The 25383-nt window shown below is 39.9% G+C and overlaps 1 protein-coding gene across 6 annotated transcripts in view; it reads left to right on the forward strand.

Moving 5' to 3' along the window:
• Positions 1-25383, forward strand: part of avpr2ab (arginine vasopressin receptor 2a, duplicate b) — a 151626-nt gene that overhangs the window by 120758 nt on the left and 5485 nt on the right. For all 6 annotated transcript variants that reach the window (XM_039774041.1, XM_039774045.1, XM_039774039.1 and 3 more), the window contains 2 exons: positions 2565-2934; positions 3094-3721. In XM_039774041.1, the coding sequence (XP_039629975.1) occupies positions 2581-2934; positions 3094-3721 (982 nt within the window). In that variant the 5' untranslated portion in view covers positions 2565-2580. The remainder of the gene's footprint in view (positions 1-2564; positions 2935-3093; positions 3722-25383) is intronic.

The following is a 25383-nucleotide window of genomic DNA, read 5'->3' on the forward strand; positions in this document are numbered from 1 at the left end:
GTCTGAGGTCAAGAGCGCTCTGGAGCAGGTTTTCATCCAGGATGTCTCTGTACATTGCTGCAGTCATCTTTCCCTTTATCCTGACTAGTCTCCCAGTTCCTGCCGCTGAAAAACATCCCCACTGCATGATGCTGCCACCACCATGCTTCACTGTAGGGATGGTATTGGCCTGGTGATGAGCGCTGCCTGGTTTCCTCCAAACGTGACGCCTGGCATTCACACCAAAGCGTTCAATCTTTGTCTCATCAGACCAGAGAATTTTGTTTCTCATGGTCTGAGAGTCCTTTAGGTGTCTTTTGGCAAACTCCAGGCGGGCTGCCATGTGCCTTTTACTAAGGAGTGGCTTCCGTCTGGCCACTCTACCATACAGGCCTGATTGGTGGATTGCTGCAGAGATAGTTGTCCTTCTGGAAGGTTCTCCTATCTCCACAGAGGACCTCTGGAGCTCTGACAGAGTGACTATTGGGTTCTTGGTCACATCCCTGACTAAGGCCCTTCTTCCCCAATCGCTCAGTTTAGATGGCCGCCCAGCTCTAGGTAGAGTCCTGGTGGTTTCAAACTTCTTCCACTTAAGGATGATGGAGGCCACTGTGCTCATTGGGCTCATTTTTCTGTAACCTTCTCCAGATTTCTGCCTCGAGAAAATCCTGTCTCGGGGGTCTACAGACAATTCCTTTGACTTCATGCTTGGTTTGTGCTCTGACATGAACTGTCAACTGTGGGACCTTATATAGACAGGTGTGTGTCTTTCCAAATCATGTCCAATCAACTGAATTTGCCACAGGTGGACTCCAATTAAGCTGCAGAAACATCTCAAGGATGATCAGGGGAAACAGGATGCACCTGAGCTCAAGTTTTAGCTTCATGGCAAAGTCTGTGAATACTTATGTACATGTGCTTTCTCAATTTTTTATTATAAATAAATTTGCAAAAACCTCAAGTAAATTTTTTTCATGTCGTCATTATGGGGTGTTGTGTGTAGAATTCTGTGGAAAAAAATGAATTAAATCCATTTTGGAATAAGGCTGTAACATAACAAAATGTGAAAAAAGTGATGCGCTGTGAATACTTTCCGGATGCACTGTATGTGCTGGTAGCAGTGGAGGTGACACAGGAGGTGAGAGGTTGGGTAGAATCTGCTCCTGAACCTGGGTTCACATCAGAATGGACTTTATTCACTTCCCAGATGGAAGGAGGGTGAAAAGTGACAGTGCAGGGTGGCTGGGGTCCCGCCTGATACAGTTCACTTTCCTGAGAAAGCGTGTAGTGTGGATGTCATGGATCGCAGGGAGCTTTGTGCCCGTGATCTGCTGTGCTGTATTCACCACACGCTGCAGAGCTCTGCAGTCCTGAACTGAGCAGTTGCTGTACCAGGATGTGATGCATCCTGTCAGGATGGATTCCACAGTACACCTGTAGAATCTGCACAGGGTTGTGGGGGACATCTGGGCCTTACTCAGTCTCCTGAGGAAGTAGAGGCATTGTTGTGCTTTCTTGACTACTGCCAGTGTGGCTTGCCCATTTAAGGTCATCAGTGAGGGTGACTCCGAGGAACCTAAAGCTGCTGACCTGCTCCACAGCCTCACCTCTGATGTAGATGGGGCTGTGCTCTGTTGCCTGTTTGCGGAAATCCACAATCATCTCCTTAGTTTTGCTAACATTGCGGGTGAGGTTGTTGTTCTGACACCATTCTGCCAGGAGTCTGACCTCCTCCCTGTAGGCTGTCTCATCATCCTAGCTGATGAGACCTGTTACAGTGGTATCGTCAGCAAACATGAGGATGGTGTTAGAGCTGTACTTAGCTACGCAGTCGTGGGTATAAAGAGAGTAAAGCAGGGGGCTCAGCACGCGGCCCTGTAGGGTGCCACTGTTGATCGTGATGATGGAAGAGGTTTTTCTCACCAATACACACTTGCTGAGGTCTGCCGGTGAGGAAGTCCAGTACCCAGTTGCACAGTGAAGAGCTAAGCCGCAGATCCAGGAGTTTAGCGATGAGCTGGGATGGAATGACAGTGTTAAATGCAAAGCTGTAGTCCACAAACAGCAACCTGGCATAACAGTTCTTCTTCTCCAGATTAGACAGGGTGGTGTTAAGGAGCTGGCATCCTCAGTGGACCTGTTGCAATTGTAGGCAAACTGGAGGGGGTCCAGACTGTCAGGGATGGTGTCCTTGATGTGTTCTAGCACCAGCCTCTCAAAGTACTTTGTGGCTATGGGAGTAAGTGCTACTGGGCAGTAATCATTAGTGCAGTCTACTTCATTTTTCTTTGGGACAGGAATGATTGCTGTGTGCTTGAAACAGGTGAGGACAGATGAAACCCTCAGAGATGTGTTAAAAATATCTGTAAAGACAGCAGCTAACTGGTCGCAACATGTTTTTTTAAAACGCGACCTGAGACTCCGTCTGGACCGGGTGCTTTGCGGATGCTGAGTCGGGAAAAAGTCTTCCTCACATCATCCTTGGAGAGCCTCAAGCAATATATGTATAATTATAATCGAATGTATAGATATATTCTCTTATAAGCTTATATTTTAATACTAAATTTATATTTGTAATTCCACAGATTCCTCCTGTTCAGAATGGGAAATCATTCCTGGCTGAAATCGGACCTTCATCACTCAATCAGTGGAAGCTACATTTCTGGATCCAGTGCAAACTCCTTTCCTAATCAGAATTCAAACTTTTCCGACATGTATGCTTACAGTAACAGCACCCAACAGATGCCATCACTGACTCCCAGTGCCCTGCCTAAACACCGTGATAAGGACTTAGCTAAGGCAGAAATTGCCATCCTTGCAGCAATCATGATCCTTGCAGCTGTGGGCAACACCTTTGTACTCGTTATCCTGGTGCGACGGAGAAAGCACAACGCACCAATGCATGTGTTTATGGTGAACCTGTGCATTGCAGATCTGGTCGTGGCATTCTTTCAGGTATGAAAAGTGATGGGTGCTTGTACAAGCTGTAATCCTCCCTTGTGGGCTGGGAGGGTTCTTGGGATGTTTACGGCCCGACTGTATCATGAGATTTAAAGTGCTAAGCTGAAAATGTCTGCCTTGGGAGATTGACTGTTGTCATGTCTTTTTTCATAGGTATTACCGCAGTTGTTGTGGGACATTACAGAGCATTTCATGGGACCAGATGTCCTTTGCAGGACTATTAAATACCTGCAGATTGTTGGTATGTTTGCTTCTTCCTACATGATTGTGGCCATGACCTTTGACCGTCACCAGGCAATTTGCCACCCGATGTGGACCTTTCAGAAGCGAGGGGCCCGTTGGAATATTCCAATCACCATGGCATGGAGTTTGTCATTGTTGCTTAGCCTACCACAAATTTTCATATTCTCCAAAACTAAGAAGGACTCAGGACAAATGGACTGCTGGGGACATTTTGTAGAGCCATGGGGTCTCAAAGCATACATCACATGGATGACTATAATGGTATTTATTGGGCCAACAATTATTATAGCAGTTTTCCAGATACGAATCTTCAAGGAGATACACGAGAACATCTACCTCAAGTCAGAGCGAGTGTCAGCAGAGATTAAGAAGAATAAGTTGACAATTGAGATGGAAAAAAAACCTTCAGGTGTGTCCAAAGCCATGTCCAAAACAATCAAGATGACCTTGGTGATTGTGTTGGTTTATATTATTTGCTGGGCACCCTTTTTTATCGTGCAGCTATGGGCAGCTTGGGACCCCAATGCACCAACTCAAAGTAAGTTATAGTTGCATATTTGCTTCACTGCACCTTCACTATTTGCTTTCAAATTTATTTGCTCTTTGAACAATAGAATTTTCTTAAATAAATCATTCATTAAAAATAAAAAAATCCAAAAAACGATGAAAATGTAACTTTAGGTAGAGGAGACCAGACAGCATTTACTAACTGTATTGTGTTACAAAACAGGAAAAAGACTCAACACCACTTTCTCACAAGGTGCACCCCACAGTCACCTACATAGGACTAATTTATAGTTGTGAATTAATTTAATCTGTAAATTTTATTAGAGAGATTGGGAACACCTGGAAAAATCCTATTTGAGCAAGAGGGGAGAACAAAAAAACCACACCCATAGCTGCAGGGCTGGAAAATGAAACCTTTGCAGCTCTAACGATTGCACCACCATGTTGTTTTCTAGGAATATTTATATGTATTTATTAATATGCACTATTTATATTCCCTATGTTATCTGCCAATTTAAAACTTTCAAATAGTTAGAATGCTTTTGTACCTTTATGTTACCTTCTACTGATTAGCAGTGCAATGGCACAGTTGTAGTGCTGCTGCCATGCAGTAAGGAGACTTGGGTTTGCATCCTGGGTCCTCTCTGTGAGAAGTTTGCATGTTTTCCCTGTGTTTGCATTGGTTTCTTCCAGGTACTCCTATTTCCTCCCATAGACCAAACACATGCAGGTTAGATGAATTGGCAATACTAAATTGTCCCTAGTGTGTTGTTGGGGTGTGCGTGTGTTTAGCTTGCGATGGACTGGGTTTGTTCCTGCCTTCGCCCTATGCTATCTGGAATAGGCTCCTGCACCCCCTGTGATCCTGTTCAGGACTAAGAGTGTTAGAAAATGTCTGACTGACTAACTGACTGACCTTCTACTGATCTCACTCATCCTCTCTCTTTCTTTTCCATCTTTATTTATACCCTTCTAACCTGTGATTTACTAACTGAAAAAACATGAAACACTACATACTAATCTGTATCCTGTATATATAATTCAAATTTGCCTGACTAAGATACTGACACACTAATTCACTCAACAAAAACACTTTCCTACTTAGTTAAAAAGTTTTAAAATTTTGTACATCTAAGTCAGTCAGTATTGGCTAAAAAAAGAACATTTAGATACAGTATATTATTATTTAGGGGTAATCCGCTCCACAATAACAAAATGAAATACAGCAAAATCTCAAAAATGTTTTGATTTGATTGAATTTGGTGACATTATAGAAAAAATTAAATTACCTTTGTCAATGCATTTTTTATTTGTCAATTTATTTGTCGCTTTGCTCGACCAACACCCCCACCCCTTGCCTGCGCCAGGCGCCAATCACTTCACATCTCTGACACTCGCGTTGAGAAGAGGCGGCTGAACGCACCCCAAGGAGACATGATCGTTCCTCTTACACCCTTCTTAAATGGTGATACAATGGGAAACACACCGTTTTTTTTTTACCTTCTCTTTGCTCGTTCAGGTGCTGGCTTGCTGCTGCTGCCACAGCGCACTTTTGTCATATCACCCTTGTCCATATATTCCATCTCTTTTTGCTTTTACCTTTTCATCAATATCGCATTGAATCTTGATTCTGTGTTTGGAATTATATTGTGTCAACGCAAAGTATAACTGCCCGTGAGTGAATATCGTTTCTTTCTCTCTTCAAGAAATGTGTCTGACATAACCATAATCTCTTTGCATAAGCTCTTGTCTCGCGGGGCTTCTGGCCTCGGGCATGGTTGCATCGCTTGGCAGGAAGTGAAACAGTTCTCGCGGAATGTTAAAGTGTCTCTCTGAGACAATCACATCTCGTCGCCTTCCAAGATTTTTTTTTATAATAGAGAGATTTATTAATTCTATGCTAGTATACATGCTCGTTGTTAAGCTTTATGCAAACAAGGGACACAGTAGAAGTTACTGAAGGGCTACACAAACAGCACCGCTGACCAATAAGGTGGAGAGTCGACTGAAGAAGGGATGATGTAGTGGAAAGGAAAAACAAGAGACCTGACCATGTTTGACATGTACAGTGAGGTGTGAAATGGAAAGAGAAAGTTCGGCAAAGCTCAAGGAAGATGCAAAGCTCAATGGTAAACCGGTACTGTAAAGCTCCAATGATGGTGCCAGGCACTGTGGCTGTGAGCATAAGTGTTGTTTTGCCAAAGTAGAAAAGTAGAGATGTAGAGGAGGAAAAGGTATCCCATCAGTTTAAATTTAAAGGATATCCCACAAGCTACTCCACTGTATTTCCCTGCTCTCCAAAATTCTTTAGGTATTCATTTGCATCTGCAGACGTTAAAGGAGAGAACACAACAACTTCTACTACTACTACTACTACTATTAATAATAATAATAATAATAATAATAATTTATTTTATTTTCCATGTACAATTTCTTGCATTAGAAATTTGTCATTTTTCACATTACCCAGCTTGATCTCCAGAGACACACAGGCAAGGTAGAAGAAAGCTTGGGGTCATTGCGCAGGGTCAGCTATTTGTCTAGTACCCCTGGAGCAATTGCTGATTAAGGGGCATTGTTCAAAGACCCAACAGAGTAGCATTGCTTCTGGCATTGTTGGGACTCAAACTGACTACCTTCCAGTTAGCAGCACAGAAAAGAAATACTTGAGTAAACAAATGAAAATAATAACATTTACCGTATACTGTATACTCTCATATAAGTTGGATCTTGAAACCCGAAAATCGATAATAAAATCAGACTCTGACTTATACACCCGTTCAAAAATACAACACTTACATTTTTTTTTTTACATCTTGTCTCCTCCAATCACGCACCAGCTTCTCAAACACATAGAATTTTGTTGCAGCAGAGCAGTTACCAATTTCTTTCGCCACTTCAATGACTTTTAATTTAAAGCCAGCTTCATATTTTCTTCTGATCGAACGCTCCAGCGTAGATAGATGAGGGATGCTATTACGATAAAGGTGTATGAGGGTGTGAGATACAAAAAACACAAAACAATACAAATATCGCTTCGGAATAGGTCGATTATTACTGTGTGGTCACGTAGGCACAATACATAGAAAGAAAAGGCAGTGTGCTCCGTGTTACTCTCTCAGGTGAGAGTTCGCATATCATAATCTCTTGGACCAATAGCGTGAGTTTTCCGCATTTGACTTATACGACCGACATTATAAAATGCCAGAAATTATACAGTAAAATCAAGCCCCGACTTATACGCGGGAGAACTTAAACGCGAGTATATACGGTAATAATGATAATAATACTCAAATTTCACATTAATCCTAAATACTGGCTTCCAATCAAAATAATACAATTTTCTATAAAATTTTGTTTTGCGATGACCATCTAAAGCGGGGATATTTTACTCCTCTGCAATTGTGTATAGTACGTTCAAGAGTAAGCAGCTCCACAGTCACCTAATATTATTACTATTTGACTGATGCCTTTATCCAGGGTGACTTACAACATATGAAATACAATTGCTTACATTTATTTCATTTTTCTAACTGTGCCCAAGCAGGTGAAGTAACTTGCGGATGGTCACACCCTCAACCTCAGAGCCTGCAAGTCCAAAACCTTAATCACTACACCACCCTACCGGCCAATAATATTAGCCCTTGCTAAAACAAATAAATCTACAAATGTTATATACAGAAAAATGCTAAGTTAGTTACATAGTACTTCTGATACATCTGATTAAACAACAGCCCTATCACTGAGGCCCATTCTCTTATGAAATTTCCCAGATGAAGCCGGGTAACACGGCTAGTGATCGCATATGGTGTGGTCCTTGTCATAGTCATAAAGTAATTGGCCACATTCCTGGTCTTTAAGTGAGACTTTCCCCTTTAGGTCCAACCTTCAGTCAGTTTGTACTTTTAATTGATAACAAATCAGTTCCCAGCACCTTCTAAACTAAACTGAGATCCAATGCAGATAGCCCTAAACTGTGCCCAACCACCCCAACCCAGCCTCTCCCCCTGACTCCCCTTGGTCACCTTGAACCATTTAACCAGGTTTCATTTTTTTTTGCACTCTGCTGAGTTATTCCAGATAAGTAAAACTGGGCATTGTTTGCAATATTGTTTTCTTTTTCGTTCTTCTAGTAATGACACCCAGTGCTGGTCCTTCAAAGGCTTTCTGCTTTTCATTGACGCTGAAACTCCCCTTTAGCATAATTAAGCCAATTATTTGTTCATTTGGACATACTCAAGATTTCTTTCCACAGCTTTTTACAGATGTTTATTTTGAAAATGCTTTCAATAAAAATCAGCCCTTACTATAAATGGTTTGGGGCTTGCAGAGGCAGCACGTTTTTGCCAGTGTTGAAGTAATTAAGGCTGCTATCATTAGGTAATTTAGATCTCCTTTTAAAGGAAAATGATATACACCAGGGCACCCCTGGAGTTCATTTAGAGCAGGAGCTCCCGAAGTTGCAACAGCAAGTTTTGGTTTGAGGCTGTTTATAAATCCTGGTCTGGACCCTTACTCTTAATTCATGCATTCATATTTTCTTGTTTCCTTTTTAAATCATGGATTCAGAAACACCATATTTAAGTTTATTTTACTTTACTAAAAAGTTCAGCAAGTATTTGTTAGCTTTATTTGCAGGAGTGGACTTTTTACTGAACTTACAGTTCCCCTCTCACTTCATTTATGGAGGGCACAATGGCACTTTCAGCCTTACAGCTCTAAGAGCCCAAATCAAACCCCAGCCCAAAAATGAATAGTACAGAGTTTGCACAATCAGCCAGTGTCTGTGTGGGCTTTCTCTAGGGACTTTGGGGGTTTGCTTATTTGTCCTAAAAACATACAATATAGCTTCGAAATGTTTGGGGTTATCTGTGTATATGCCTTATGGGGAACTGGTCTCTTATCCAAGATGGGTCCCCTTCGTATACATAAGGGTGCACTCCATGACCTTGTAATTGTGCTGCCTTGAATGGTAGTCACAAGAAAATGTTATGAACAATGACCAGGAGAAAAGGACATGGTCAATAACGATACAGGAAATCGGAAAGAAAAATTACAAAGCCAAATCACTAACCAAAAATCAAACTCAAAAGTAAATCGCTAACCAAGAATCAAAGTCAAAAGTACACAGCAATTTTCAGTTACTCTATGTCACAAAAAAAAAGAATCACTATTTAGGTCAATCTCAGAATGCGCACAGTGACCTTTATCTGGTCGTGTCAATGATGGTCCGGTGCATCATGGGAAATATTGGCATGGTAATGACCATGCAACTATCCTCAAAATGGTACCAAAACAATTACATACTTTTCAGGGAAGCCTCAGTTTGCAAAATAAGGTGTGCTATTGAATCCCATGTGTCTGAAAACCTCAAATAAGAAGTCAAAATTAATGTTATGTTGAGCTGGAGGTGCAAATAAAATTGGTTATGTATAACAATAACAGAATATGCAGATTCAGAAGATTGACTGATGAATATTTGGTTCACAGTCCCTGTTTCAAATGGAGCCAAAGTAGCACCTTCCAGTTGATCATGGTGATAGAACTATGTGACTTCAGGAAGAGTGTAGTGATAGCTGAGAACATGAATAAAATATAAGTGATGACATGGCTTAAACATGGATCCCAGCTAACAGCAAAGTCACTTGGGATATAATTCCACAGCAAACAAGCTATAAATGAGACTAAAAGTAGCAGTATAAAATAGGAGAATATTGGCTTCTTACTTCTGGGGTGACTGAATGTTGCTGTTACTGTTCCCCCACAGAGTAGGTCACCATGACAATATGTATGCATTTTCAAACCAACTTAATTCATTTTAGGTTCATTGGGACAGACCCTACTCCAATAGCATAAAGCACAAAGCAAGACCCAACCATAAACAGGGCAACAGTCCATTGCAGGGCACACTTAAGTACACACCCACATTCACACATAATGGGTCAGTTTAAAGTGGCAAGTTAACATAACACATATCTTTGAGATGTTGAAGGAAAATCCAATCAGTTTCAGCTGCTTTGGTGTTAATGGAATTAACAACAGATGCACTAGAGGGGCAACAATGAGATGACCCCCAAAACAGGAATGGTTTAACAGGTGGAGGCCACTGACATTTTTCCCTCCTCATCTTTTCTGACTGTTTTTTCACTAGTTTTGCATTTGGCTACAGTCAGTGTCACTACTGGTAGCATGAGGCGATACCTGGACCCTACAGAGGTTGCACAGGTGTTGCAACTTCTCCAGAAATGCACCTCAATATGTGCCATTGCCAGAAGGTTTGCTTTGTCTTCCAGCACAGTCTCAAGGGCATGGAGGAGATTCCAGGAGACAGGCAGTTACTCTAGGAGAGCTGGACAGGGCTGTAGAAGGTCCTTAACCCATCAGCAGGACTGGTATCTGCTCCTTTGTGCAAGGAGGAACAGAATGAGCACTGCCAGAGCCCTACAAAATGACCTCCAGCAGGCCACTGGTGTCAATGTCTCTGACCAAACAATCAGAAACAGACTTCATGAGGGTGGCCTGAGGTCTTGACGTCTTCTAGAGGGCCCTGTGCTCACTGCCCGGTACCGTGGAGCTTGATTGGCATTTGCCATAGAATACCAGAATTGGCAAGTCCACCACTGGCGCCCTGTGCTTTTCACAGATCAGAGCAAGTCCACCCTGAGCACATGTGACAGACGTAAAAAAGGTTTGGCGAAGCCGTAGAGAATGTTATGCTGCCTGTAATAACTTTCAGCATGACCGGTTTGGTGGTGGGTCAGGGATGGTGTGGGGAGGCATATCCATGGAGGGATGCACAGACCTCCACAGGCTGTACAACAGCACCTTGACTGCCATTAGCGGCATGAAATCCTTGGACCCTTTTTCAGACTCTGTGATGGTGCAGTGGGTCCTGGGTTCTTACTGGTGTACGACAATGCCCGGCCTCATGTGGCGAGAGTATGCAGGCAGTTCTTGGAGGATGAAGGAATTGATACCATTGACTGGCCCCCACTCTCGCCTGACCTGAATCCAATAGAACACCTCTGGGATATCCAATGCCGCCAGGTTGCACCTCAGACTGTCCAGGAGCTCAGTGATGCCCTGCTCCATTTCTGGGAGGAGATCCCCCAGGACACCATCCGTCGTCTCATTAGGAGCATACCTCGATGTTGTCAGGCATGCATACAACAACATGGGGGCCATACAAACTACTGAGTACGATTTGGAGTTGCTGCAATGAAATTTCGGCAAAATAGACTAGCCTGCTGCATCATTTTTTCACTTTGATTTTCAGGGTGTCTTTGAATTCAGCCCTCTGTAGGTTGATCATTTTCATTTCCATCAAACTATGGGGTATCCTTTAATTCCTAGCACATTACCCAGTCCATATCAATAAAGATATCCAGCATGATTTTTTTCCCATTGAGATCTGATGTGTTTTCAAACTGTAATTTTTTGTGAGCAGTTTACCTACATATGTACTGTATATCTTAGGACATAGTGCTACTATATCTACTATTTGCTAATTGATCTTTTTTTATGAATTAAGAGAAATTTTCTGATAAAAAGAATCTTTCATTTAACATGATATAATTCATCCATTCACTTCATATACTTTACCTACTTATCTTACTAAGAGCAGCATACAGGGAAGCCATTCTAGTGTAATCGCCACCACCTTTGAAACTGGAAATTAAACAAAACTCATATCCAAATTCTCCAAATCCAGTTCACTCTTCTTGGCATAAGCATCAGTAAGAAATCAGAAAATAATGTTAAAACAAGAGTTAAATATATTCAGTAAGGAAAGAGCAGCATAATGCACACAAAAAGAAATCAACCATCAATAACGATAATAACATACAACTATACAACACATAACTACATTACACATTAAATTAAAAGCCACCAGTCCTCCAATATCTTTAGTTTTTTCCAATGCTATTTCTGTGTCACTTACTTTTGCTGGTTCACATTTTAGTATTTTCTGCAATGGCGGCCATGAAGTAACAGAAAGCATATGAAAAACTCCAAATAGCAATATTCACATGTAATTAATTTTAACAAGATAATATAAAAGTTCATCAAAACAAAAACACTATAGCAGGCAATTTATGTCACACTGTTACATACCCCCACCACCCCGTCCAACCGCCAATCCCAATCCTCCAATCAGGGGCACAGGAGGACCAAAATAAAGTTTCATATTAATAATTTGCAATGTGCCCCTTGAGGTTTCACCATCTGTTTTCCATTTCATTTTATTCTTATTATTAAGCCTTTTCACCAACACTTCACCCTAATTTCTTTTTCAACAACACATTTGGAGCTAGTTTGGCAGAATGTTTTTTGTGATGCTTTGGAAAGATCTAATCAAGACTGTCTCCACTCTTAAAGGGTGTTTATTTCTGTGTTTGTCAGTGTTCTTGGCTTATCTGGATTTTGAGATCCATTAACCGAACTTTCTATGGCCCGTTTCTTGAGTTGTTTTGGTAGACATAAAGTATTTTATCTTAAATGATAAGTTCTGAATTTTTCAAGTAGAAGTCATTTCTTCACACACATGGTGCATATACAATATATTTGCCATGTGAAATTGTGTTCTAAATGTATGCATTTTCTATACATTTTTAAAAATGCATTGCTTGTCCTGGCAGTTTATAATGGATGTCTCAGGGCATGAGTTCCAACTAGAAAACAAAAGCCTAAAATCTTACTGAATATGTCCACTCTAAAAGTGCAAAACGTTTGATATAACTAAAAGAACAAACTAAAAGAAATGGATCAAACTAGGGTTGTTGTTTGTGGATGGATGCAGAATTGACTCAGACACAGGAAGCAGAGAGTTATGGTGTGAGGAACCTCATCAGAATTGGCTGTTGTTAAGAGTGGTGTTTCACAGGGGTCTGTGTTAGGGCGCTGCTATTCTTAATATATCTAAATAATTTAGATAGGAGTATAAGTAACAAGCTGGTTAAGACTTTAACTATGGTCGGCTCCTCCCTTTACAGTTTATTTGTCCCTCTGAATCATCAGCCAGGCTTACAATTCCACTCCTATCAGGACTAGAGAAAGGCACAAACTGTCCATGACACCTCACACATCACATGGCAGCTGCTACAAGTTAACATAACACACATCTTTGAGATGCTGGTGGAAAATCCAAACCCATATAGACATTGTGAGAATGTTCAAATTGTACTAGCTGTAAATGAATACATCATATACCTACATATGTACAGTATATCTCTATACTAGCCATCCCCTGTGGCTCTGCCCGCGTAGTAGTGAAACAGGAGAGTGAGGAGGGCCCTGCCCGGCTCCCCACTCCTGACGACACGCTTCTCCCTTCCCTCGGCCTAACAGCCTCTGTCTCGGATTAGCGCAAATATATCGCTCCTCCAAGCGAACTATGATTCTTAGAGTGACGAGAGAAGTTGTGAAATCAACCAGAATGTTCAAGCAAATTATAAAAAAAACCCCTTCTAAATCCGTTAAGTAGTTCGCTCGTTCACTAGCTAACTGGAGTTAAGGAACACGCCCCGAAGCTGGCAAGTGAATAAGGAAGGCCCCTCTCTTCAGCCCGCAGCATTTATCTTGGATATGCACAAATAAATCAGTACCGCAAGTGAACTATGATGCATAGCGCAATGAGAGAAGTTGCAAAATCAAATAGAATGTTCAAGCAAATGATAGAAAAAAAACCTGATCTAAATCTATTAAGTAGCTCTCTCGTGAAAAGCAGACAGACATACAGAAAGACAGATGGTGGATTTTATATAGATAGACATAAGATGCTAAGGGTTGCCCATCTGTAATGCCAAAACACATAAACCACTGAGCCTTAGACCTTGATCTTACTCATATTACACAGCTTATGCCATGATACGTGTAACATTACCCATGAATTGGACTTGTGGGCTACCTTTGCCATGTAAAGGGCCTTTAGGTCCTTCTTACGGCTGTCAGTGGTGCAGCAATGGCTGACAGGCAAGCAACAATATATTGGCATATATTAGGAACTAATAAGAACTGCAGCAAGAGCAAAACTAAAGAACATCACCAAAAACAATTATGTCATGAAAAAGGTGACATTTATATCTGCTCATTATGAAGCACATCGCACAGGCTGATCATAAGAGCAACAAGAACAGCATCGCCATCTGCTGACCATGAAGTGCGAAATATGCATTTCACCACAAAATAAAGTGATAAACACTGTCATGCCATGAAGAAGACCAAGACCCCTGACCACTTGTCAGCATCAGCCCTAATCCATGAGGTGCTTCAGTGATGAACAATGAGAAAGCATAAAATGACAAAACATTGCAGTGCATGCCTAAGCAAGAGGTAAGCCTGAATACTGAGCCATTGAGTAGTGTGCTGACACTTTGGCCCATCAGCATGTTACACTCACCCTGTGATGCAGGATTCAAGCATGACAACAACAGAGAAATGTCTACTGGGAAATGAGCAGATCTTCAAGTACTATACAGTGCATCCAGAAAAAATTCACAGCGCATCACTTTTTCCACATTTTGTTATGTTACAGCCTTATTCCAAAATCGAATAAATTCATTTTTTTCCTCAGAATTCTACACACAACACCCCATAATGACAACATGAAAAAAGTTTATTTGAGGTTTTTGCAAATTTATTAAAAATAAAAAAACTGAGAAATCACATGTACATAAGTATTCACAGCCTTTGCTCAATACTTTGTCGATGCACCTTTGGCAGCAATTACAGCCTCAAGTCTTTTTGAATATAATGCCACAAGCTTGGCACACCTATCCTTGGCCAGTTTCACCTGTTCCTCTTTGCAGCACCTCTCAAGCTCCATCAGATTGTATGGGAAGCATCGGTGCACGGCCATTTTAAGATCTTTCCGGAGATGTTCAATCGGATTCAAGTCTGGGCTCTGGCTGGGCCACTCAAGGACATTCACAGAGTTGTCCTGAAGCCACACCTTTGATATCTTGGCTGTGTGCTTAGGGTCGTTGTCCTGCTGAAAGATGAACCGTCGCCCAGTCGGAGGTCAAGAGCGCTCTGGAGCAGGTTTTCACCCAGGATGTCTCCTTCTCCAGATTTCTGCCTCGAGACAATCCTGTCTCGGAGGTCTACAGACAATTCCTTTGACTTCATGCTTGGTTTGTGCTCTGACATGAACTGTCAACTGTGGGACCTTAGATAGACAGGTGTGTGCCTTTCCAAATCATGTCCAATCAACTGAATGTACCACAGGTGGACTCCAATTAAGCTGCAGAAACATCTCAAGGATGATCGGGGAAACAGGATGCACTTGACCTCAATTTGGAGCTTCATGGCAAAGGCTGTGAATACTTATGTACATGTGCTTTCTCAATTTTTTTATTTTTAATAAATTTGCAAAAACCTCAAGTAAACTTTTTCACGTTGTCATTATGGGGTGTTGTGTGTAGAATTCTGAGGAAAAAAATGAATTTAATCCATTTTGGAATAAGGCTGTAACATAACAAAATGTGGAAAAAGTGACGCGCTGTGAATACTTTCCGGATGCACTGTATATACCATATACAAGTGTTGCTTTTGCATTCTTAGATCAATGTTTGTTTAATGAACACTCCTGAAAGTTGAATCGGCTATGTGCTCACTGTGGAAGCACTCTTTTCTCTTAGTGAAAACAAAAGGCTGTGTTGCCAAAATAGACCAATATTGCTTGTTCTGTATAAAACCACCAGAGGAAGTACAAGAAGAAACTACTTACAACAAAATCAAAGAAATACCAACTCCTTATTGTTTGTATTCATGTGAGCCTCCATAGATAATCCTTCATGACATGATGCTTACATACTCAGAATTCATCACCAGGTTTATCGTTATATTTGTGGACTGCACCCCTGCAAAGGTCAACCTCCATCCTATGTCTATCTTTGCATTACAGATCCTGATAAAGTACTTAGGCACTGAGCTTCATGGCCTGAATATAAAGACGTCTCTCCTCATTTGCTTACAAAACAAAAGAATTGAATTGATGATAATGGCCTTTATGAGACAAAGTGAAGAAGAAGAAGAAAAACAAAAAACACAGACAGATGACAACCAATTTTATATAAGACCAGTGACGCTATAATTTTGCAACATCAAATGAAATCACCTTTATGTTCAGTGCAAACAATGGGCAGAAGAAAGAGATTTTGTCACTTACCCAAAAGAAGACAAACCCAGGCGCCTATCCATTTTAAGGCCTCATGTTGATCAAATGGTGTATCTTTTAGTGTTTCCAAATGATGACTGGTGTTCTTAAAAGAATAGATGCAAAGACTTTAACAACTCTTTTGTTTGTATTGTTTGGCGACTCATTGAGACTTCAGCCTTATTCGTACTTTTTCAGCAGTGTGTAGGTTGACTCATACGTTAAAGTTCAACGCTTAACACTAGAATTACCAGAGCCTACGAAAAAACTCATGGATCCATCCCACCTTAAAACGCTTCACACCTCTCCGTCGCGTCTTTTGTCTTCTAAATTTGTGGCTAAGCAGCAAACAGCAAGCAGCCTACTATCACATCCCTCACCAGCACACAGTTTTCTCAGCTCAAGTCTGTTTACCTGTGTGTCAGTTGCTTGGAGTTGTATAGAGTGAGAAGTCAAGCAAAAAGACACCTTTTATAAATACTATATCGTTATTTGGAACACTTGCAATTTATGTGTGTTCCGTGTCTACATTGATCTATGTACACACACATAGAAGAAAGTTAAAAAAGAAACGTTTTTCATGTTTTAGTCATAATTGACAAAATGTAGGCATGAAGTTTATAATGTGTGTAGCCTGAAGTCCAAATATCAAAGAAACAGTTTCACAAAAAGTACAAATATAATAAAACAAGTGCATAGTTTATGCCTACATTTTGTAACATTTATTACTAAAATATGAAAAAGTTTCTGTTTTAACAATGTGTTTACACAGATTACTGTAGAAACGGAACACACACAAAATGAGTGTATTCCAAATAATGATCTATTATTTCCACTCTAATACTCCACTTCACTCCCAGATAATCAATCAAGGCATGGGCTGAGAGAAATTTGTGCACGTTCTAAGTCGGTGGGGGGATATAATAGCCGGCTGCTTGCAGCTTGTGTTTATCAGCACATTTAGATGAACAAAAGACGCTGGTGAGAACGTTTTTAAGAAGCAATTTAAGGTGGAACGGATCTACGAGTTTTTTCGTAGGCTCTAGTAATTCTAGTGTTAATAGACTTAATCTGGATAAGACTAAATCAGAAGCAGTCTTACGCCAAAAAATGCAGAGTAGTTATTGACCATGCCAATACAATAACAGCTGAAAAATTTGGTAAGTTTCCCTTCAGCCTTTGTCATTTTTTTTCAGAAAACATGCAGTCATACTTTCAAAATGAAATAGCAGTTGTTTGTCAGTTTCCAAACCCATATTTGTTGATTACATTAACTTACAATATAAATCCAAGAAAACATACACCCATACCAAGATTGTGTTCATCAACCCGATTTAGTTATTAGGGTTTTCCATGAATAGCTTACCAAGTTTAGGAAAGACATCAAAGACCATCTCATATTTGGTGCCATTGAATCTTATGTGTACACTATTGAATTTCACAAAAGAGGACTTTATCATTGTCATCTTCTTATCATTCTTAAACAAGAGCACAAGATGAGTGTCACCAGTCAGACTGATGTCATTGTTTGCTCAGAGACTCAAAGAACAACACCCTTTACTTCACCAGACTGTCATAAATTGTATGATTCAACACAAGGTAGAGGCCTCAACTCTAATTGTGTATGTTCATTTTATGTAAAATCTTCTAAAGATTATTCAAAATATTTCAAATAAATAAAATGATGGAAATCCTGTTTACAGGGGAAGAAATAATGGCACAACTGTAACTGCCAAAGACCAGACTTTGGACAACAAACCATAAAATCCATATTTAACCATAAAGTACAAAACTGATATTAATGTTGAAATGTGTTTTTTTTTTCATCAAAAGTGTTAAATACTGTTATAGACATGTCTACAAAGGCTTGTGTGGCAGCTCTTTTTAAAATTTAACAATCTTTTAAGAATCCACAAGGTGAACCTGGTCTTAATAGAACGGAAAATTTTCTGGATATCAGATATGTGACACCGCAAAAAGGTGCCTGCCAAGTTTGTGAGTATAAAATGTATAATTAAAACCTCACAACATCCATCCATCCATCCATTTTCCAACCCGCTGAATCCGAACACAGGGTCACGGGGGTCTGCTGGAGCCAATCCCAGCCAACACAGAGCACAAGGCAGGAACCAATCCTGGGCAGGGTGCCAACCCACCCCAGACCTCACAACATCCATACTTTAATTCATCTTCCTTTTGAACAACTGGTTTACTTTCGAAAAGGTGAGGAGCATCAAGCTTTTCCGAAGAGCTGAACGTTTGGACACAACTCTGACAACATGGTTTAAACTGAATCCTCAAGACCCAGAAGCCTGACATTACACTTTGTCACTCACGTGTGCATGGGAGGCAGCTAAAGGGCCTGAACAGACCAGGGGTTGGCAGAGTGTGCTGACTCTTTCTTCTCTTTTTCTGCATTCCGATTACAGGAATTTCTGCCTGGGTCCAATAACCTCACTTCCGGTTCCAGTCCTAATGATCTCACTCCCTCTGTTCTCCTTTAAAACCACCATCTTTGCCTCCTTAAGTCATTTCTGTTTTGAACTCGTATCTGCACACAATGTACTCTCAATTTAACTCTTTTGCGGCCATGCAGCATTATACAGGTGGTTGCCCCAAACCTTTTTTCGACTCTATTGTCTCATCTTTCACATCTTACACTGAGATTCTATCCCATTATGTTTGGTCTACCAATCAAAAACAGTGGATAAGAAGACAAAGAGAATGACATCTCATTGTTTCCAAAATCTAAGTGGAAGTTGAAAGATTTAATTTCAGACTCTTACTTTTGCATGTGAAAGCGGCAACATTATTTAAATGTCTTTGTACTTTCAAAGGGACTTGTCTGTCCTACATTTCTTGAATCACCTAAGATCTTCACTTCCATGAAAGCGATGAGGAGAGGAGAAGCTGTCTACTTGAAGGGATTTGTTTTCAAATGTCTTATCAACTATAACAACTTTTTGCTTTCATTGTTGTTTTTGGCTCACCCTTAACTACTTCTGAATTATGGAATGAATTTTTAAGAGCATCTTTCAGAAAAACTACAACCCAGTGTAGTGCGGTAAAATAAGGGTTTAGGACAAAGTGGAAGGTTTGTTTAATTCAAACAAAAAAGAAGAAAATAAATGAAAAATATGTGCCCTTTTTATAAATAGGGTAGTCTGCAGTCTGGGACATCACACAAACATTTCTAGCTTGTCTCCACACAGAAGAAACATAGAAATGAGACACCACCTTCCGGGAGCATTCCCCAGAAGGGGCGGGGCTTCCTTCACTTTAGCACTCACAAGGAGTGTTTTCTTGAGGCTGTGAGGGAGGAGATAACACTGTTACCAACAGCTCCCCCTCTCATCCTGGGGTGGTACTACTTACTTTAGGTGAAACACCAGATATTAGTTTCCACTTAGCCCTTCAAGATATACAAGACAATTTACAACCTCACAGAAAATGTAATCAGAACTTTCTGTTCCCTGACCCATAAAATGTACAACATTTAATCACACAACATCTTTCAGTAAGCCATGCCTCACTCTTAGGTAAATGTTGAACAAAGAGCTTTTATCTCTGCTGTCTTATGCTGTATTGATGCAGATGAACCAAACACATTTAATTTGGACAGACCTGGCAGGAGTGATACAACTGTGCTTTACCACATCTTGATACACAAACTTAAGTCATGTAGAAAATATGTTACTGTGGTGGCTGTAACTGGCATTACTCTGGCATTACCATTTTTCAGATTGAATTTAAATGAAACTTCCAAATTAAAGATATTGATGAGGCTTTGATGCTGTCTTGGGTTGACATCTGTTGATTGACTTTTATGAGACATCTCCAGCTTAGACATAATGGTAAAGTTGTCATACAAGTCTTACCTGTTTTCTGTTACGGGAATAGAATCGTGTATTAAAAATAGACTTGTTTGGAATCAGTTTGTAAATAAAGTTTAGATTAATGAGAAACATGAGAGCGGTTTGCATAATTTTTGCTTCAGTTGTGAAATAATAAGCTCAGAATTACTTTTGAAAATAGTGACATTGCTGTGGTCATTCCTCACAGATGCATCCTTGAATATATTTAATTCAGACCATGTTTGGATCATGTATTACCCTGATTTAGTCCATGATATCAAAAACAATGTCAGCCTTTGCTCTAGGGACAATAATTGCTTTGACATTACCACACCCATCATATGCAACCTCATGGAGAGTGCAGAAAAATGTACTTCAGTATAGTCGATATTACTTCTGCAGACAACAACGATCCACTTAACTTTCCTGTCTAATTCTTTAACTCTTTGATGTATCTTATCTTGCTTTATTTAATGACAAACGGAACTGGTCATTGTATTCCATTTTTGTCAAGGGCAAATAATAAGTGAGCAAATTACCCATTTGTGATGAGATGTGTATTTGAGCTGGAGTAGCAAAAGTCTTTTGAGATGGTGGGAGTGAGAGGTAGTGGACATTTCACGGCGATCCACCAGGAGTTGCTGCTCAGGGAGGAGGAGGGGGTGTATATGCTGTTCGGTCTTCATTCGACTGTTGTGTATTCTACATACTGTAAAACATTTCAGTTTTTTATTACTGTTTTTATGAATTGTTCTACACTGCAAAAGTACTTCTGTTTCTCTAAATCTCGTTTCTAATTTCACAGTAAATTAAAAAAAAAATGTATTAAGCTCGTAAGCAGTAGATGCTAAATCTACTCTCTATATATAAAATCCTAAAAGCCTAAAAGTGTAACGATTTTATGTGACTTTTTAATGTCACGTTTTTTTGTCACACTTGAAATCAGGCTTATTTTAAAACCTACATATATATGTTTGGTATCATTCTTTTCAGAATTTATCAAACTTTAATATCATGTTGTTAGATTTTCAGATTCTTATTTCATTTTTAAATTATAAACAAAAATATCATGAAGGTCGAGTTACAATGACCCATTGCATATCACTTTAGTTTTCATGTGATTTTTCCTGTTATTTAAATGAGTCGTTTTTAAAAAAATGTTTTTTATCTATAAGAATATAAGTTAAAACTAATCGATCATTTATTTTATCTCTCATAAATACTCATCGAGCATAGTGGACCTCAGTTTAATATGAATACTCCAATCGGTAAGAGAGTAAATGTTTTATTCCCATTTCATGGTTTTTAAATTAAATTCTTTAACATATTTATAGAATTTTGTGATTTTGGCCACAAGTAGGGTGGCCTACCAGGCCACACCTGGGGGTTGGGTGCCAAAGGCGCCAGGGGGCCTTGGACCCCCAGTACTACTATAAAAGTACATGTCTTTCCGATACAATGAGAAAGTCATAAGTGTCACATTTGCTTTTTATTTACTTTGTTTGTTCTTTATTTTGCCTTATACAATTTCTTGTATTAGGTATTTTGTTAGTTTTCACATACCCCTTGGGGTCAGAGCGCAGGGTTATCCGTTGTACAGCACCCCTGGAGCAATTGAGGGTTAAGGGCCTTGATCAAGAGCCCAGCAGAGTAGGATCTCTTTTGACACTGACAGGGATTCAAACTGGCAACCTTCAGGATACCAGTGCAAATCCTTAGCCTCAGAGCCACCACTCCAACTTTACATGTGTAATTTTATGCTTCTTCTGGACAAAGCAGTGTAGAACAGCTAGCATGGTAATAGAAATAATAATAATAGTAAAGTGGCATATGATATAGGTATATATTGAATATAGTTAGGTATCACTCTCACTCTGGAGGTTTAATATTCTCTCTGTATCTGTTCCAGGATTTCTCAAGGTGTTGTGGGTTGCTTGCTGCCTTTCACTTGGTCCTCTATGAGCAAGTAATGGTGTGTGCATGAATGTGCTGTGTGATTGAATGGCACTCTATAACACACTGTGGATGTGGACCTATACTTGTCATTTCTTATCTATTTAATATTTCTTATCTAGAAGCAAGTCTCTTCATTTCTGTCCATGGGAGATTAAGTAGTGCATGCAGGAGTTTGCTGCTTTTGAACTTCATGTCCTTTAGACATTTAAAACGGGAGTCACATATGTGACCATTTTCCATGCCATTTCACTGGCAGTTTAATTTATTTTAAGGGTGGCAGAAGTAGCAACAAAAGCACTGAAACTGGTATCGTAAGAGAGGCAAGGGTCAATCAGTTAGGCAAACTTTTTTATATTGGGAACATTTGTCAAACGAAGTAAACAGAGATGCCATAGTGGTGCAGTGGTAGCTCTGCTGCCTTGCAGTATGGAGACCAGGGTTGAATTCCTGGGCGGAGTTTGTATGCTCCCTTTTCTGTGAGGGTTTCCCCTGGATGCCCTGGTTTCCTCCCATAGTTCAAAGACATACAGGTTAGGTGGATTGGCAATGCTAAACTCGCCCAAGTGGGTGTGTGGTGTCTTAATGTGTTCCCCTACAATGGACCGGTGCCCTGTCCTGGAGATTGTTCCTGCCTTATGCCCTACACTTGTGGGACAGACACCAGCTTCTAATACAGAGGATAATACAGGCTTAGTAAATGGTTTGGTATGGAAGTAAAGAATTAATACCAGAAGTGCTAACCAACAGAATTAAATTATCTGACCTGTCTTTTTACATAAAGCATAGATAGTTACTGTGGTGGGCTGGCGCCCTGCCCAGGGTTTGTTTCCTGTCTTGCACCCTGTGTTGGCTGGGATTGGCTCCAGCAGACCCCCATGACCCTGTAGTTAGGATCTAGCGGGTTGGATAATTGATGGATGGATAGATAGTTACTTCAACATCACTTTTTTCTTAAATTATCTGGCATGTGATAAGTTACCAATTGATGCATGTACTTGCTGTAACAGTAAAACACAAGAAAGCTACTTGTAAAAAGAGATGTCATGAACAAGTGGCAAACAAGAACAAAAAAAAAAATACATTTTCATTTGAAAAAATAAACATTGCATGCAATCAAGTCAAACATATAAAACAAATGACTGTATGGTCAAACTAGAAAAAAAGAATACACTACCGTGGCTGTCCGTTTGTCTGTCCAGGATTTTAAATCAGTTGTGGCTCGCAAACCGTTTGACCTATTGACCTGAAATTTGGTACACATATACCACGTGACCTAAACTATACGCTTTCAGGGTGGTGATTGATCTCCAAGGTCAAAGGTCAACCCAGGAAGGTCATGGTCAAAAATCAAATAACCTGTAGCCTGAAATTTGGTACACATATACTACTCTGAAACTCTGCACTACAGCTTTATATTAAAAGAGAAGAGTTTTGGAATTATTACTCTTTTTATTTCATTTCATTTTATTGTAAAATCAACTGTCGGCAGAGGGCAAAAGGACGGCCATGCGGCACACTCATACGGGCGGTGTTCCCATCCCTACCACTTTCGCCGTCACTTGCTCTACCACTTCATATCTTAAATCATTGCACACAAATATGTTCAACGAAGGTCAATGTCAATGGTCAAGGAGTATGGTCAAGTCAGGTGTACTCACTGCATGTTATCGTGCAGTGTGCCGTTACTGTCTAGTAAAGAGATAAAACCTAACAAAATGGAGTTGAATTCCCACCCAACAGAAAGATAGGAGAGCCAAGAACATGGCCAAATATAGTTAGAAAAAAGTAACTAAAATAGTATAAATGCTTATTCCAAAATTTCATTAATTAAATCTTTCCATATTTAAAAAAAAATCAACAGATGCTCTAAATAAGAATTAAATTTTTTCCCATTGCAAATAGTAAAGAGCATCACTTACCCACTGACTTATGTTAGGTGGGCTGGGATTCTTCCAGTTGAGCACAGTAAGTCTATGTATTAGTAGTGTGGTATGGGCAATTACACTGAATGTGACCTTCTCCAATTTAAGTCCATCTAGGAGAACTCCAAGTATGGCTGTTAATGAGTTAGTAGTGATTGTGACCCCAAGGCTGTCTGAGAGGCATTCAAAGATTTTGTTCTATGTAACATTAATGGTGTTAATTTTGCGCATGCCCAGAACATATGGACAAGTGAGGCTTGAGCTCGATTGCAATGCTTACAGGTTGGATCTTGCCCTGGATACATTTTGGATAATTTTAAACAAGACAAATTTGATCAATGAAAGATTTTAAGTTGAATGATTGAGTGCTTTGCACATGTGGAGCTGGAGTCTATTCTATGCATAGCTGCCTTCCAGTTCTTTTCTGAGATATTAACTGAAAGATTCTTTTTCCACCGTACCCCAGGATCTTTGAAAGGAATAGACTTTGAAATGTTTTATATATTGTTGAGATGCTGTCTGAGTCTTTAAGAAGATATGCTGATCGCATACATTTTTAAGGAAATAAAGCTTTAATTAACCAAAATGAATAAATAGTCATTTTACCTTGCAAAAAATCCTAATAATATATAGTTCATTGTTTTTTCATCGAATAAAGCTGCCAGAAGAGTCTGGTTATTCCAGCCAAAGTATAACCTTTGGGATTTTTTAATGGTTAAAGTTGCTGACAGATGTAACTTGAATGATCATGGGTTCTCCTATGAGGTCTAGTTTCTGCTGAATTCAGTTGGTGATGATTATACAATACATGTTATGTCTGTTTCGAAGAAAAAAACATTATCATATCTTTCTATCAAATATGAACAAAATGTTATATGATGTAGACCGAGAGGCAATATTTCAGCCATTGAAGCAGAAGCAAAGTAGATTTATTAAAACTGACATTGTGCTGGAATTACTAGAACCTAAAAATTTGTAGCAGTTAGTTAACCACAACAGTCAAATGTGAGCATCAAAGGTTGTTGAGTGACTTAAATATTTATACTTGACTTGGATAAAAGTGGGAGAAACAAGGTTGTTCTGCAAATTATTTTTTTTTCATCATCCTCAACACCTGTTGGCAGTGCCACCACTAGGGTTGGTGTCACTCAATGTGGTACCAAAGCCAGATTAAGACCTCCACGGGCCCCTTGGTATCTTGATGAATAGAGCCCCCTAAAAGAGGGCTGATCATTCTTTAAACAATGAAGCATGGACACCTAGCTATTTAGTGTAGCACGGTAATTCCCACTATTAATGGTGCGTGGATGCTCAATCACTTAATTTTGTGGTGCTGGGAGTTCCCCTTAGTGATTTCAGCCCAAGAATACTTGCATCAAGCTTGGGGCTTGAGGTTATATGGGGTTTGATGAGTGAAACACTGCACAGGACACTCATCTGATTGTTACCCCCTCTGATGGTGTCACCGGGTGTGGTCACCTTTCCATAGCGATGCCACTACCTGTTGGGTATTTCCTCCTTCTAAGCTAACAAAGTTTGTTTATCAAGATGAAAAACACCATAAGATTCACAGGCTAATGATGTTTTATTACATGACACCAATTTCAAGAAATTTTAATTCTTTGTTGGTTTCTTACAAGTTCAGTCTTGTACCAAGGAATTGGGTTCAACAGGCAGAGAGGCAAGGAAAGTATGATATTTGTAACTTCTAGCACTTACAATATATTAGGGGTTTTCATTTAGAACAGCAAATATGACTTCACTCACCCAGATCAGCTGAGGACTGGACTTGTCATTGCTGTAT

Source organism: Polypterus senegalus, chromosome 13, assembly GCF_016835505.1.
Source record: "Polypterus senegalus isolate Bchr_013 chromosome 13, ASM1683550v1, whole genome shotgun sequence".
Lineage (NCBI taxonomy): Eukaryota > Metazoa > Chordata > Cladistia > Polypteriformes > Polypteridae > Polypterus > Polypterus senegalus.